At 35.0% G+C, this 14,540-nt stretch overlaps 1 protein-coding gene across 1 annotated transcript; it reads right to left on the reverse strand.

Moving 5' to 3' along the window:
* Nucleotides 1–2,567: 2,567 nt before the first annotated feature.
* LOC132618266 (zinc finger CCCH domain-containing protein 2-like) lies at nucleotides 2,568–4,318 on the reverse strand. Its single transcript, XM_060333331.1, has one exon. The coding sequence runs from the start codon at nucleotides 4,224–4,226 to the stop codon at nucleotides 2,970–2,972; it is 1,257 nt and encodes a 418-aa protein (XP_060189314.1). The 5' UTR covers nucleotides 4,227–4,318; the 3' UTR covers nucleotides 2,568–2,969.
* Between the last annotated feature and the right edge of the window lie 10,222 nt (nucleotides 4,319–14,540).

The following is a 14,540-nucleotide window of genomic DNA, read 5'->3' on the forward strand; positions in this document are numbered from 1 at the left end:
TTTAAGGCGGGATAACCTTTCACCTATAGATTCGGCATAATACAATAATTTTGAGTTAAGTTTCTTCATCTCTTCTGTAGTTGATGCAACATTATGCTTATTTTAAAACGTATTGTTGACCAGCAATACCTTTAATTTCCTACAATTAAGGCGTAGTGTCAGTAAAACGCCTATACAGTTTGATGCAGGTTAAATAATTAGGCCAGGGAGCTTTTCAAACTCATTGATTTGTGCATTATGACGAAACAAGAGTTTAAATTATGTTCACAGACGTCTATAATATTGTACACTACATAGTCAGTTAAAACTACATATAATTCTTCATGTATGTGATCGAAAAATTCCTTTTTCTTTCTCCTCACACGAGACTAAAATTTTATATAGTAGTGATAAATATGAACAATTGCTCAAGGGTACAAAGATATGCTCTCTCTCTCCCCTCGATCATCCGAGATTAAATTTAATTTAGAAACTACATAAATATGACCAATTGTTCAATGGTACACAGATATGCTCTATGTTCTAGCATTTTTGATCGACAAATATTAATCTCGACCCAAAAAACAACCCATCAAAACACACATTTTCTCAAATTAAATTTATTCTAAATTAATCTAAACCTCAAAAGCTGTTTCCAAATCAAACAAAAATCATCAAATGGTCCCAAAAAATAAAACATCAAATAAAAAGCTATAATTATATTCATAAGATCCAAAATATATCCATAAAATCCAACAAAATATTTACAATCTGCATGCATGCCACATGGACGACATTCAATCTTTTACGCCACCTCATCCTCTTCTAATTTGTTTGTTAATCGTGATTATCTCTAACAAAATCCAAATATCCAATTCACACGGATTATTGGGATATCTCTCAAAGAAGATTTCAGAATTGCAGAATTTCAGGAACTGCACGGAATTGTACATTGTATGACGATATTCGCAGTTCAAGAGTAATTATCTACATAACATATAAAATATTTAAAAATATATACTACTTGACTTTTACTTATCCACTATCAGCTTTATATTATATACTCTTAATAAGAGTGAATTGGGAGAAGAGCTTCCCGTCGATGAAAGCCCTCCGATTTCTAGTTATACAATTAGGGGTAACAAGGTTATTTAGGTAATTTTAGGTTCAGCAGCTTTGTCAAAAGTATTGCTGCAAAACATGGCTCCCACTTAAGCTTTTACCACTAAATGAGAAATGAATTTACCGTACCTTATGTCATCCGTTATCGACTTATTTTGTCTATAGAGGTGCCAGTTTTACTCCCCGTTTGGATTGACTTATAAGTTGCTTATAAGCTGTTTTCAGCTTTTTTGAGTGTTTAGCTGACCAGTTTAAAGTCATTTTGTGCTTAAAATAAGCTCAAAAAAAATAATTGGGCCCATTTGACTTAGCTTATCTAAAGCAGCTTATAAGCTGAAAACAACTTATAAGCCAAAAAAAATAAGTTAGACTATCCAACTTATTTTTTTTAACTTATAAGCTGCAAACAGCTCATAGGCATAAGCCCATCCAAACAGGCTCTTAGTGGACTCCACTAACTCAGCAAACACCTGTAAATATTTTGATATTTTATCTCTACATAGCTTGTTTTGGTCTCATCTTCTTTTTCTTTTAATTTTGTTGAGAAATAAATGTTTTTTAATTTTATTCAGAAAAAAATGTTTTTTTTTGTTGTGTGTGTAAGTTAATTAGAGTTGCTGTCTTTGAGTTTCATATTATAATTGACGCTTGTAGAAGCATTTTTCTGTTGTAAAACTGAATTACTCAATTATTTGATTTAGTTCCAACTATTGCTGAAGTTCAATTGGATATCAGAGACTTAATGAAGTCCATCTAAATAAAATATACTAATTGAAAAAAGTTGCTTCTAGAGTAGCAACAGAATATAAATGTGCTATTCTTAGGTTCATTTCAATTAGTGGTATCTTGTTGAGGCAGTTACTACAAATTGGAACGTTGTAGATATATGCATGCTTTCTGGATTTGAAGTCACTATTTAAATTGACCCCATTAGCTCAATGGGGCAGATTTGTCCATAAAATAAATTTCAACTATTTCTTTGGAGCAAAATTTAACTCACTGAATTAACATGAATAAAATTAAATGGTAATCTAAATAAAGCATAAGTTGTAAATAATTTTTTTTTTTATGGTGAAAAGAAAATGATTTTTTTTATGGTGAAAAGAAAATTATAGTTCTAACATTTAGTATATAGTGTTATTGAGCCCGTGCTCAGCAAGGGTACTCTTAACTAGTAATCTTAATAGACTTCTAAATTATAGGTCAAAGTAGTAGTTGCGAGGCGGTGGGGCACTTCGTAAAATGATTTAAAAATTATTTTGCACTTCGTAAAATGATTTAAGAATAATTTAAAAATAAGTAATTAATGTTAAAAATAAGTTTGTCACTGTAAAAACATATTGATCAAGACAACCCTATTACTTCCACTTCACCACCAGTAGTAGAAATGAAGTTTGTAAAGGGAAAATTAACGTAGACAATTATAGAAAGGCAAGAAACTATTATTGACTTGAATGCAAGAATAATAACATTAATGGGTTCACATTGAACTTGAATATAACACAATAGACTCACAACTCTCACCCCTTCAACAAGATAGAAATTGAAATTGAAAGTTACATCTTCATAATCAACAACCCAGAAATCTTACATTGATTAAATAAGGCAAAAAAAAAAAAAATGTAATAAGCTTTCGAATTAGTAAAAACAGCCACACATCCTCCTCCTCATCCATCTCATATATACAAAGTCTTGATTATATATGGATGGTGCAGTAGCAGCTAGCAAAATAAACAGTACTTTCTTGAACTTGTATGTACAAAAATCTTCTTCGTCTTCAAATCTTGAATAATTATTCATCATCATCAATCAAACAGGACCACAAATTAAAACTCCGCTCCATCAATGGCCCATAAGTTCCATAATTTTTAGGTCAAGAGATCATTGACCCAACCAAGATCTGGTCCACCTAATCCATTGTCATTGTAGTATTTGTTTGCACCATTATTATTGGCTTCTTCTCCAAAGCTCAACCTTGAGTTAGAAACAGGACTAGGAGATGGAAATTCCCTTGTGTAAAACTTGGTTCTTGAACTAGAAACTGGACTTGGGGACATTGGAGTTGAAGGAGAAAGAAGGAACTGTTGCTGATCATCATAACTGTTACTGTTATTAAAATTCACATCCAACCATGGTAAATTCAAATTCCCATCAAAATTACCAGAATGAGAAGCCACAACACCTCCTGAAGAAGAAGAATTTGGTACTTCATTCACATTCATAGCTTCCAAAGAACTAACCAATTCAGTAAGTGCATCTTTATAACTCATCAGCCCAGCTGGATCAAGCTGGCCCATTTCAACACTCCCAAAACGATCGGTGTAACGCGACATAGGTGATGAAAATTGAGTTCTATTTGCAGGGGAAAGTGGTGGTGAAAGTGATGGCGACATAGGCGGCGACATATGTGACATGCCGATCAAAGTAGATGTAGGGGAAGCAGAAACAGAATGGCAATAAACACAACAATGGTTCCAATTCCTGTACTTCTTCTCAAGAGGGGAAGTATTCGAGTTTCTTGGTGAACAACTACTTTCATGACAACTAGGTGGCAGAACACGAAGTTGTCTTGGAGTATGTGCAAAGAAACAAACCTTCCTTTTGCAGTTTTTCCCATCTTTGCATGCTTCAGTTCTGTACCTAGTTGGGTGTAGCCAACATTCGAAAACCCCGTGCGCAAACTCACAATTATCACCACGGCTACAATTCCCCTTACGAAACTCAGAACAAACCGTACCAGAATAATGAAACCTCCGTGGGTCTCTCCGACGAGCCTTCTCACCGGGATGTGCAAAAGGACAATCAGTCCAATCGTGGCTCCTGCTACGAGTACAACGTCTGACTTTAAACTCGTACATACGGAAATGGTCAGACGAGTACGGATCATCATCGTCGTCCAGGCTGTTGTACGGTAAGAATTTCTGAAAAAGGGTGTCAGACTCCGCCCCTACAGACTTAGGAGAGTCCATAAACATGTTTTCAGGGTCGATTGAGAGAGTTGAACGGCGGCTAAGGAGTTTTCTTGGGGGAATGTCAATGTCACGAAGGGATTTTTTGTTGAGGTAAAGTTGGTGTGAGGGATGATACTTGTGATGATGATGTTGCTCAGCACAAAGACCTTCCATGATGGAATTTTTTTTTTAAGTGTTTTCGAGAAAGTTGTAGAGAGTGTGTTAATGTGGGGACGTCAAAGAAATGATGAATTGTAAGGAAATAAGATGAGAATGGGGATCATTATATACATGACATAAAATGAATTAATATTTGGGAGACAATATTTTTGGGGGGTGACGAGGATGGTGTGAGGGATGGGCAAAGAGGTGCGTGGCTGAATAGTATTAGGGCTTGGCATGCAAAGAGGGATATGTGGCAGCTTGTCACTTAGTTCTTCTGCATGCAATATTAGTTTTTTTGTGAAAAAGTCAGTATTCTCTCTTATTCCCTTTTGTTTGTATATTTTATATATTCTTTTTCCTAATTTGGTTTTCTTTAAGATAGGTCATGTCCTCACATGGGGCATCCTCTTCCGTTAATCCAATTTGACCTCTTTTTATATTTTAATCTATCGAATCTAATGCTGTTGGATTAGAGGGAATATCGCGCCACTAAGACCTAATTGAGAAAAAAAATACCTTCTTTAAGAAAAATCCAATTCTTGAAGCTCTAACACATAACCTCTAACTTAAAATCCATTGTATGAACCGAAAAAAATAGTTAAAATCCATCGTACTCCTTGATAATTGACCTCCTCCTATTACTTGTTAAAGGTGTTTTACACGCGATTAAAAAGTGCTCTCTTCGTCAAATTTTATATGTCGCTTTAGTTGTTTGGCCTATTAGGAAAGGTAATAAACTACAAGGTACATGAGTTAATACTAAGGGTTTAGCTGAAAAAATTACTAATTTTAGTTTTGAATTCTTAAAGTGATAATAATTTTGAGAGAATATTGTACTAAAACCACGATTAAAATGGGGGACAGAGGAAGTAATATTATTTATATTAAAATAATTTAATTTTAAATTTTTCATTAAACAATTTAACTTACCTTTTTCCTAATTTGGGTTTGTTTCAAGGCAGTCATGTATCCTCACACATGGGGTAGCATCCTTCTTCCGTGAATCATATTTTGACCTCTTTTTTGACTCCTTGAGTAGCGTGTTATATGGATGAGGGGGTCAATTGAATTTTTTTCATTGAAAGATTATACCAATTTTTGTACTGATATAAATTATTGAATCTTTTGACAGAGATAACTTCTTGTAACAATAGTAGAGGTGGCTGAAGAATATATTTAAATCATGTGTCGCGACTTACGAATTTTAGGTCTAACATTTCTCTTTTGAGCTTAACTCATTATTTTGTTGATGGTGCAAAAAAAATTTATACTATCAGATCAATTTTATTTATCGTAAGAAATAATATGTTTTATTTTAAATCACAAATCTCATTTCGCCAAAGATACCTGTTGGATATAATTTAAATAGCTAAATAATGCTAAAAATTCTTTATACAGTCGTATATATGAGTTAAAACTCTTTTTTCTTCAACCCTTTGGCAGAATTTTAACCCAACTACCAATGCTCTGGCGGTGAACTTTATTTTTGGAACTTCCTTTTCAATTTTGTGCTTTTTCTTTCCTCCAGAAACTACAAGAGGAAAATTTTAAGATTGCACAAAGTGTACATATAAAGCCTTATTTTTTTTCACCCCCCCCTCAACTCCTGCTTGAATCAGAATACCATCAAGGTTTTGTACTTATCTTGAAAGATGTTTGTTGTGTCAGTGAATGATAAAATTTTGTTTGTGGTTCTCAAATTTTAGTAGTCTTATTTGGACATGCGATTTCATGTTATGAGATGAAATCAGCGTTTCGACATGCGATTTCATCTCATGATCTTATTTGGGATTTCAAATCATGATTTCAAAATTTTTAAATGTAAAACTTGACCTATAAGTTTATATTTTGTATGACCCATAAATTATTAGATATTTTTAACAATTACTTCGCCAATCATTTACCAATCTCATTAACTTCTACCAACTGTTATTTATGTTTATACCATGTGGGAAGAATATATTAAAGAGTAGTTACATTACTATTCATGTTAAAATTTTCTTTTTATTGAACTAAAGTTTGATCAATTGATGTTGTATTTTTTAGAAAAGGCTTCTAGTAGCGTATTAATTTTGTTATGAACTATGACTTGCTCATTTGGTAAGATTGCATAAGAATTAGGAAAGTTTTGATAGTTTTCACAATTTGTGGGGTTTTTATGTCTATAAGAAAAAATACAACTTAATAAATTCAAATTGTATGTCCAAACATGATTTCAAATCATGTCCAAACTGTTAGGATTTGAATCCCAAATCCGACCTTTGTAAGCAGGTTCCCAGGAAAGATTGGAGGGTCACAGCTGGACCACTTAAATACCAACCTCCTTAGACAGAACCTACTTACGCCGTGATGTAAGCGAAGAATAAATAAATAACACACACAGATTTATAGTGGTTCACCCTCAATGTGAGAGCAACCTCCACGTTGCTGCTGCAGATCTTATTAAAGAAGAAATATTACAAGTGTTTACAACACTCAATCTCACAACCCCAATCCCAATTTCACTCAAGAATTTTTTACTAAAAATTCTCTCAAAAGCCTTCTCTTACTTAGGCCTTTCACTAAGAGTATTTCTCTTAGATTTTTCTTTCTCTTTGGGATGTGTTGGCTTCTTCAATTTTTGGTTGTATTTCCAAATGAAGCTTAGAGCTCTATTTATAACCTTCAAATAGCGCGTGAATAGTAACACGCGTGAACAGTAATACGCGTTTTTATACGCGTAAACAGTAACACGCGTGAACAGTAAACCGCGTATTTATACGCGTGAACAGTACCACGCGTGAACAGTACTCAACAATTCTCCCACTTGAAGGCTAATTTTAATTTGTCTTCACACTTTGATCGATGCAGCAGCTCTTTCCTAGTTTCATACTTCGTGCAGGCCAACTGAAGCTGAACATTGCTTCAGTTTGTCTATCGTCACTGCCTTTGTCAGCATGTCTGCTGGATTCTGACTCCCTGCAATCTTCTCCAGCACTAACGCTCCATCTTCCAAAGCTGATCTAATGAAATGGTACCGGAGTTGTATGTGCTTCGTTCGAACATGGTAGACCGGGTTCTTTGCCAAATGAATGGCACTTTGGCTATCACAATATAGCATACTCCCCTCGTGGTCCTGATTCAATTCCCGCAGAAAAGATTATAGCCATATCATTTCCTTTGTGGCCTCCGTCACAGCAACGTACTCAGCCTCACAACTAGAGAGAGCTACTATCTTTTGCAACTTGGAAACCCAAGAGATTGCAGTACCTCCGAAGGTGTAAACATACCCGGATGTGCTCTTTCTACTATCAACATCACCACCGTTGTCAGCATCAACATACCCTTACAATCCTGTTTCTGATTTTCGAAAATACAGAGCTGAACTCGAGCTGCCTTTCAGATATCTGAATATCCATTTCACAGCCTCCCAGTGTTGCTTTCCCGGATTGCTCATAAATCGGCTGACAACTCCCACTACATGTGCAATGTATGGCCTTGTACATATCATTGCATACATAAGACTACCGATTGCAGATGCATAAGGTATCTTGTCCATCTGCTTCTTCTCATCCTCGGTTTTCGACGACAGATCCTTTGACAATCGAAAGTGTCCAGCCAAGGGAGTGCTGACTGGCTTGGCATCATGCATGTTAAACCTTTTGGTAACTTTCCTCACATATTCTTCTTGTGAGAGTTTGATGCTCTCCTTGCTTCGGTTGATTCTCATCCCAAGGATTTGCTTTGCAGCTCCCAAATCCTTCATTGCAAACTCTTCCGATAACCCTTTTTTCAACCGGCCCTGCTTTATAACGCTTGCTTCCATTGGGTTCTTCCTTTATCCGATAAACCCATTTGTTTTGCAATACCCTCTTATCCTTTGGCAACTCGGCTAACTCCCATGTATGATTTGCCGATAGTGAATCCATCTCATCTTTCATTGCCAGCTCCCACTTAGTCGATTCATCGACTTGCATTGCTTCTTCATAACATTCCGGCTCCCCTCTATCAGTGAGTAGAATGTAGTTGAGGGATGGAGAGTACCTGTGAATCGGCTTCCTGATTCTGGATGATCTACGTAGTTCTGTGATTGGCGTCTGTTGATTTATTTCAGAATCAGCACTTTCATCAGCATCTTCTCGGATTGTTTGTTCCTCTGCCTCGGCTGTACCTGGCTGCGGCTCAGGTGTCGGAAAGTCCCTCAAATCGACTATTTCCGATTCCTTGTCCTGACATTCTGATTTTTTTTTGCAACTTGTCTTTATACAGTACCTCTTCGTTGAAGAAAACATTCCTGCTTCGGATGATCTTCCGATTTTGTTCATCCCACGGTAACCAAGCTCGGTGTCACCATAGCCAATAAAGTAACACTTCTTTGATTTTGTATCAAGCTTGCTTCTAGCCGTATCATCATTATAAATATATGATAAGCAGCCGAACACTTTCAGAGATGAAAGATTTACCTTCTTGCCACTCCAGACTTCTTTTGGAATTCTGAAATCCAAGGGAACTGACGGTCCTCGGTTAATTAAGAAGGCCACGGTATTGACTGCATCTGCCCAGAATGTCTTGGGCAGTCCAGAGTGTATTCTCATACTCCGAGCACGCTTATTCAACGTTCGGTTCATTCTTTCGGCTATTCCATTTTGTTGCGGCGTTCCAGGAATAGTCTTCATCATCTTGATTCCATTATCGGCACAATACCGTTTGAAATCACCATCGGTGTATTCTCCGCCGTTGTCGGACCTCAAACACTTCAACTTGAGGTTTGTTTCATTCTCGACCATGGCTTTCCATCTTTTGAATACACTAAACACATCGGATTTATTTTTCATAAAATAAACCCATACCTTCCTGGTTGAATCATCAATGAAGGTCACGTAGTAGTGTGATCCTCCAAGAGAGGGGACAGTGGTAGGTCCCTCTGTGTGCACCAATTCCAGCTTCTCGACCTTCAACTCCCTGCCTGCATTTGAGAAGCTTACTCGCTTTTGTTTTCCAAGAATGCAGCTCTCACACGTATGAAGGTCCACCGTCTTCAGCTCCGGAATTAAGCCATTTGTCACCAACAGCTTCATCCCCTTCTGGCTGATATGTCCCAGCCGACAATGCCACAAATATGTCTTCTTTGTGTTGTCAACCACAACAACAGTATCACGACAGCTTGTCGTCATGTAGAGAGTGCCAATCTACTTTCCTCGGCCAACTACCATAGCACCTTTCAACACCTTCCAAGAACCATTACCAAAGTTGAGATCATATCCCTCATCATCAAGCTGACCTACTGAGATCAGGTTTCGCATCAGCTTTGGAACATGTCTAACTTTTGTAATCTTCCACGAGGATCCATTTGACATCTTCAAATTAATGTCTCCCGTGCCAACAACGTCTAGCGGCTCTCCATCGGCTAAATAAACTTTGTCGAGATTCTCAGCCACGTAGTTTGTCATTATATCATGATGTGGGGTGGTATGAAAGGACGCTCCTGAGTCAAGCGCCCAAGAGTCTATCAGGCTGTCAACCAATAGCAACAACGCATCGCCAATGTCTTCCGTAGCAGCGTTGATTCCAACCCCCTTGTTGTCCTCCTTCTTTGGCGCCCTACAGTTCTTCTTGAAGTGACCTGGTTTTCCACAGTTCCAACACTCAAGTGTTCGTCCTGGTCTGGATTGACCCCTGCCATTCCTTGACTTCGATCTGCCCCTATTTTGGTTGTAGTTTCTATCATAATTTCTGCTTCTGTTTTCAACATTAAAAGCAGAACTTGTCGATGTCTCTCCAGAATCTGTCCTGCGCACCTCCTCGGCAAGGATACGATCCCTTATTATTTGCCGAAGGTTTCTCATACATGTCAGACAATACCTTCATCATATCTGCGGTGGTCTTCTCCTTTGCCACGTTGTGAGCAACGTTCTTTGACAGCGTCAGCCGAATGACTCCCAGAACTTGTCTGTCGAGGAGATCCCAATCTGCTTGCTTCATCTCCTCTGGTTTCGGACTCAGAGGTTCATGAAGCTTTCTGCCATATAAATAATCTTCAATTTGCATTCTCCAGAACGCAAAATCTGTACCATCGAATTTACCGATGTCGTGCGCCGTACCATCTTCGCCTCCCATTGTTTCTAAATCACAACACAACCTGTTGCTCTGATACCTGTTGTTAGGATTTGAATCCCAAATCCGACCTTTGTAAGTAGGTTCGCAGGAAAGATTGGAGGGTCACAGCTGGACCACTTAAATACCAACCTCCTTAGACAGAACCTACTTACGCCGTGATGTAAGCGAAAAATAAATAAATAACACACACAGATTTATAGTGGTTCACCCTCAATGTGAGAGCTACGTCCACGTTGCTGCTGCAGATCTTATTAAAGAAGAAATATTATAAGTGTTTACAGCACTCAACCTCACAACCCCAATCCCAATTTCACTCAAGAATTTTTTACTAAAAATTCTCTCAAAAGCCTTCTCTTACTTAGGCCTTTCACTAAGAGTATTTCTCTTAGATTTTTCTTTCTCTTTGGGATGTGTTGTCTTCTTCAATTTTTGGTTGTATTTCCAAATGAAGCTTAGAACTCTATTTATAACCTTCAAATAACGCATGAACAGTAACACACGTTTTTATACGCGTGAACAGTAAACCGCGTATTTATACGTGTGAACAGTACTCAACACAAACGGCTCCTAAAACCCAACATTTCTCGCTTGGCCATAACCTAAATATAGCAATAACAAGTAATGCATCAATCTTGTCCATTGTACATAAATATAAATAGGTTACAAATCATTTTTTATTTTAGCCTTCTAGCTTACAAAATAAATACTCCTTCCGTTTCAGTGACTCCCTTTTTTCTTCTGTTCGTTCCACAAACAAAAATTTAGAAACAATAAACTTTATACTATTTCTAATAAAAAGAATTATTGCATAAATACTATATTCTGTTCATTTAAATTTAGATGTCTTACTTTCCTTTTAATCTTTCTAAAAAAGATATCTCATTCTATATCTGGTAAGTAATTCTCAATAGTCAATTCATTCTATTACTCTACATGATTTGTTCATCATCACAAGATTCAAATGCATTTTAAATACTATTTTATTTAGATTATAATATTCAAAACTCTCTTTTATTTTTTAAATTTTTTTTACCTAGTCTGCTAGTCATACAAATGCTATGATATATTTAAGATTAATTAACAAATTGAAACCTACAATATTTAGACTCATACAAATACTATGATAAATTTAAGATTAATTTCTTTTTAATTATAAGTTTTGGTTAATTATATCCCGTAAATTAAAACCGAAGAATCGTTCTAGCAAACACATGGCGGACATTAATGATGAATAGAGAAGGGGTTGAGTTAGTTAATTGTTTTTGTACGCTTTTGGGAAAGAAAGTTAGTGCCTATTTTGTCGATTAGTAATTTAGGGTGATGTAATCAAAGTTTTGGAGGTCAAGTAAAGGTTAAAAATGCTTTCATAGCGCAGAGTTGGTTTCTCGTTTTATGCAAATCGCTTGGAATTGGTTTCAACAAATTGCCCATTAAATGGTGCCACCTGTTATAGCTTCATATGAGTCTCACGTGGGATCATCAAGGATTCGTGGTTAGCTGCCACATGTCGATGCTAAACAAGTGGTCTCATGCATGGCATTTGCAGTGCCTAATTATATTGGACTAACATGAACACATTTCAAGAATCCCTGCCAGCATGGCTTTTTTATTTCTGATTCGGTGTCTAATATTAGCATTAGTATGCTGATTAATTTAAATTTGTTTCGCGTAAGACTTATTTAAGAGAAGACATTTCTTAACTGTAATTTTTCAAACTCGGAACGTCTGATTAAGGATGGAAGGATTCTATCCATTTATCCAACTACAATCCTCATTGATTGCTAGCTCGTCTTCTCTTCAATTTAATTCATTATTTTGCGATTCAAATATGAAATGCGTATTATCGTGAAGTATTTTTAAAAATCTGTACTTATCGTCTTATCGACTCATTTGTTCTACGTTCTGAATTCGACTTTAATGACAACATATGAGATTAAATTCATCATTTTCTACTGTGTGCGGCTCGAAGAGAATAGAAGATTAAAACGTAGAGAAATCATATACATGGTCTTGGAGCTTGTTGTATAAATTTTGAACTCGTTTCTGTGTTTGATCTTATTTGTTTGTATAGTCAAGAGTGGATGCATTAAGGCTTAAGCGTTACCATCTATTCTCTTCGTTGCGAAAAAAAAAGGTATTATATGTAAATAAATAAAATAACCACACAAAGAATATAATAAACGGAAAAGGTCCAAAAATACCCCTGAACTATTGAAAAAGGCTCATAAATATCCTCCTTTCACCTTTTGGTCTAAAAATACCCTTAAGGTTTGTTTTTGGCTCAAATATACCCCTCAAACTAACAAAGTTAAAGTTAACTCTTTTAAAAAGCCAAATGACATTTTGTGATTGGACACATATATTATTTAATTTAAAAATTAAAAAATATGAACAAAACTGATTTTTTTTTTTTGCATTTTGTGAATTAATCAACGAAATATGTTTTTTTTTTTGCATTTCGTGAATAAAAAACGAAATAGGAAATTATAATTTTTTTTTGCATTTCGTGTATTGAAAAATGAAATAGGATAAAAAAATTAATTTTGTTCATATAAAAACAAAATTGGAAAATATATTTTGTCCAATTTTCCAATTTCGTTTTTATATGAACGAAAATAATTTTTTTTATCCTATTTCGTTTTTTAATACACGAAATGCAAAAAAAAATTATAATTTCCTATTTCGTTTTTTTATTCACGAAATGCAAAAAAAAAAACATATTTCGTTGATTAATTCACGAAATGCAAAAAAAAAAAAAAAAAAACAGTTTCGTTCATATTTTTAAATTTTTTAGTTTTTAATTTTTAAGTTTCCACACAATTTTTTTTAAAAAAAATATGTAAATTACGGAATTTTATTATTGGCAATTTTTAAAATTTTAAATTACTGGAAATTTATTATTGGCAATTTTTTTTTTAAATTTGGATTTTTTTTTTAAATTACGGAATTTTATTATTGACCAATTACAAATTGCCATTTGGCTTTTTAAAAGAGTTAATTTTAACTTGTTAGTTTGAGGGGTATATTTGAGCCAAAAACAAACCTTAAGGGTATTTTTAGACCTAAAAGGTGGATGGAAGGGTATTTTTAGACCAAAAGGTGGAAGGAGGGTATTTATGAGTCTTTTTCAATAGTTCAGGGGTATTTTTGGACCTTTTCCGTATAATAAAATGATACCGTAGTCTATTGGTCTTAGGTGTCTATTGGACGAACTTGGACACATTTTGAGAATCCCTACTAGCACGACTTCTCTTCAGTTTAATTCATTTCCGATTCCAAATATGGAATGCTTACTATTAAAATATATACGTATCCATTCGTTTTATTAAAGTATATACTTATCCATTCGTTTATTCTAAATTCTGAATTTGTCGTTGATGACAACACATGAGATTAAATTCATCATTTTCTATTGTGTGCGCCCAATGGAAATTAGAAGACTCAGACATATACATATGGATTTTGTTTACTAGTATAAATTTTGAACTCGTCTCTACATTTGATGTTATTTGTTTGCATAATCAACGCACACCCCTTCATTGATATTTTTTGCGCGTGTTCTTATTAAAAGAAAATGATGCTACGCGACAAGAACGATACTCTGGTTCGAATCTCTTGGATGCGAAAAATTATATTTCAAAATAATTGAAGTAAATTTAGAACCTACTTTTGAAAAATCTCCTGCAAATATCTTGGTTATTAGAAGCACTAAAATTTGGACTCTTTTATTTCGATTTAATATTGAATGAAAAGTCAAAAACAGATTCTTTTTCAAATTGAGAAGATAGAAACCTTATTTTTTGTTTGCTGAGAAGATAGAAACATTATTTTTCGTTTGCTGAGAAGATAGCATTATGGAAATCTTATTTTGTCAACATAGAAACATTGGACCGTTCAAGAAATACGCAACTGGATTGGACCCGCTACTCTACGGATGAGCTCATAATTTGTCAACATTTGTCCCTTTTTAAGATAACTGCATAATAAATGATTTTTTTTTTTTTTGATAATTTATGGACTTTTTGGATCATTGTTAAACAATTCTTTTTGATTAAACAAAATTTTTAATGAGAGAAGGTTAAACTACGGCCTAACATTTTGCAAGTTATTATAAGCGTTAAACAACAACTTAATATTGTATGTAAGGTTATAAAATATATGAGCAAATAATAGATTCGATCTAACATTTCTGGAAGGATAATTTCCTAAAAATTATATTTGCACAAT

This window comes from Lycium barbarum, chromosome 11 (genome assembly GCF_019175385.1).
Source record: "Lycium barbarum isolate Lr01 chromosome 11, ASM1917538v2, whole genome shotgun sequence".
Taxonomy (NCBI): Eukaryota; Viridiplantae; Streptophyta; class Magnoliopsida; order Solanales; family Solanaceae; genus Lycium; species Lycium barbarum.

Excerpts from the sequence above, each read along its gene's own strand:
- LOC132618266 (XM_060333331.1), bottom strand. The coding sequence starts at position 4,226 with ATGGAAGGTCTTTGTGCTGAGCAACATCATCATCACAAGTATCATCCC.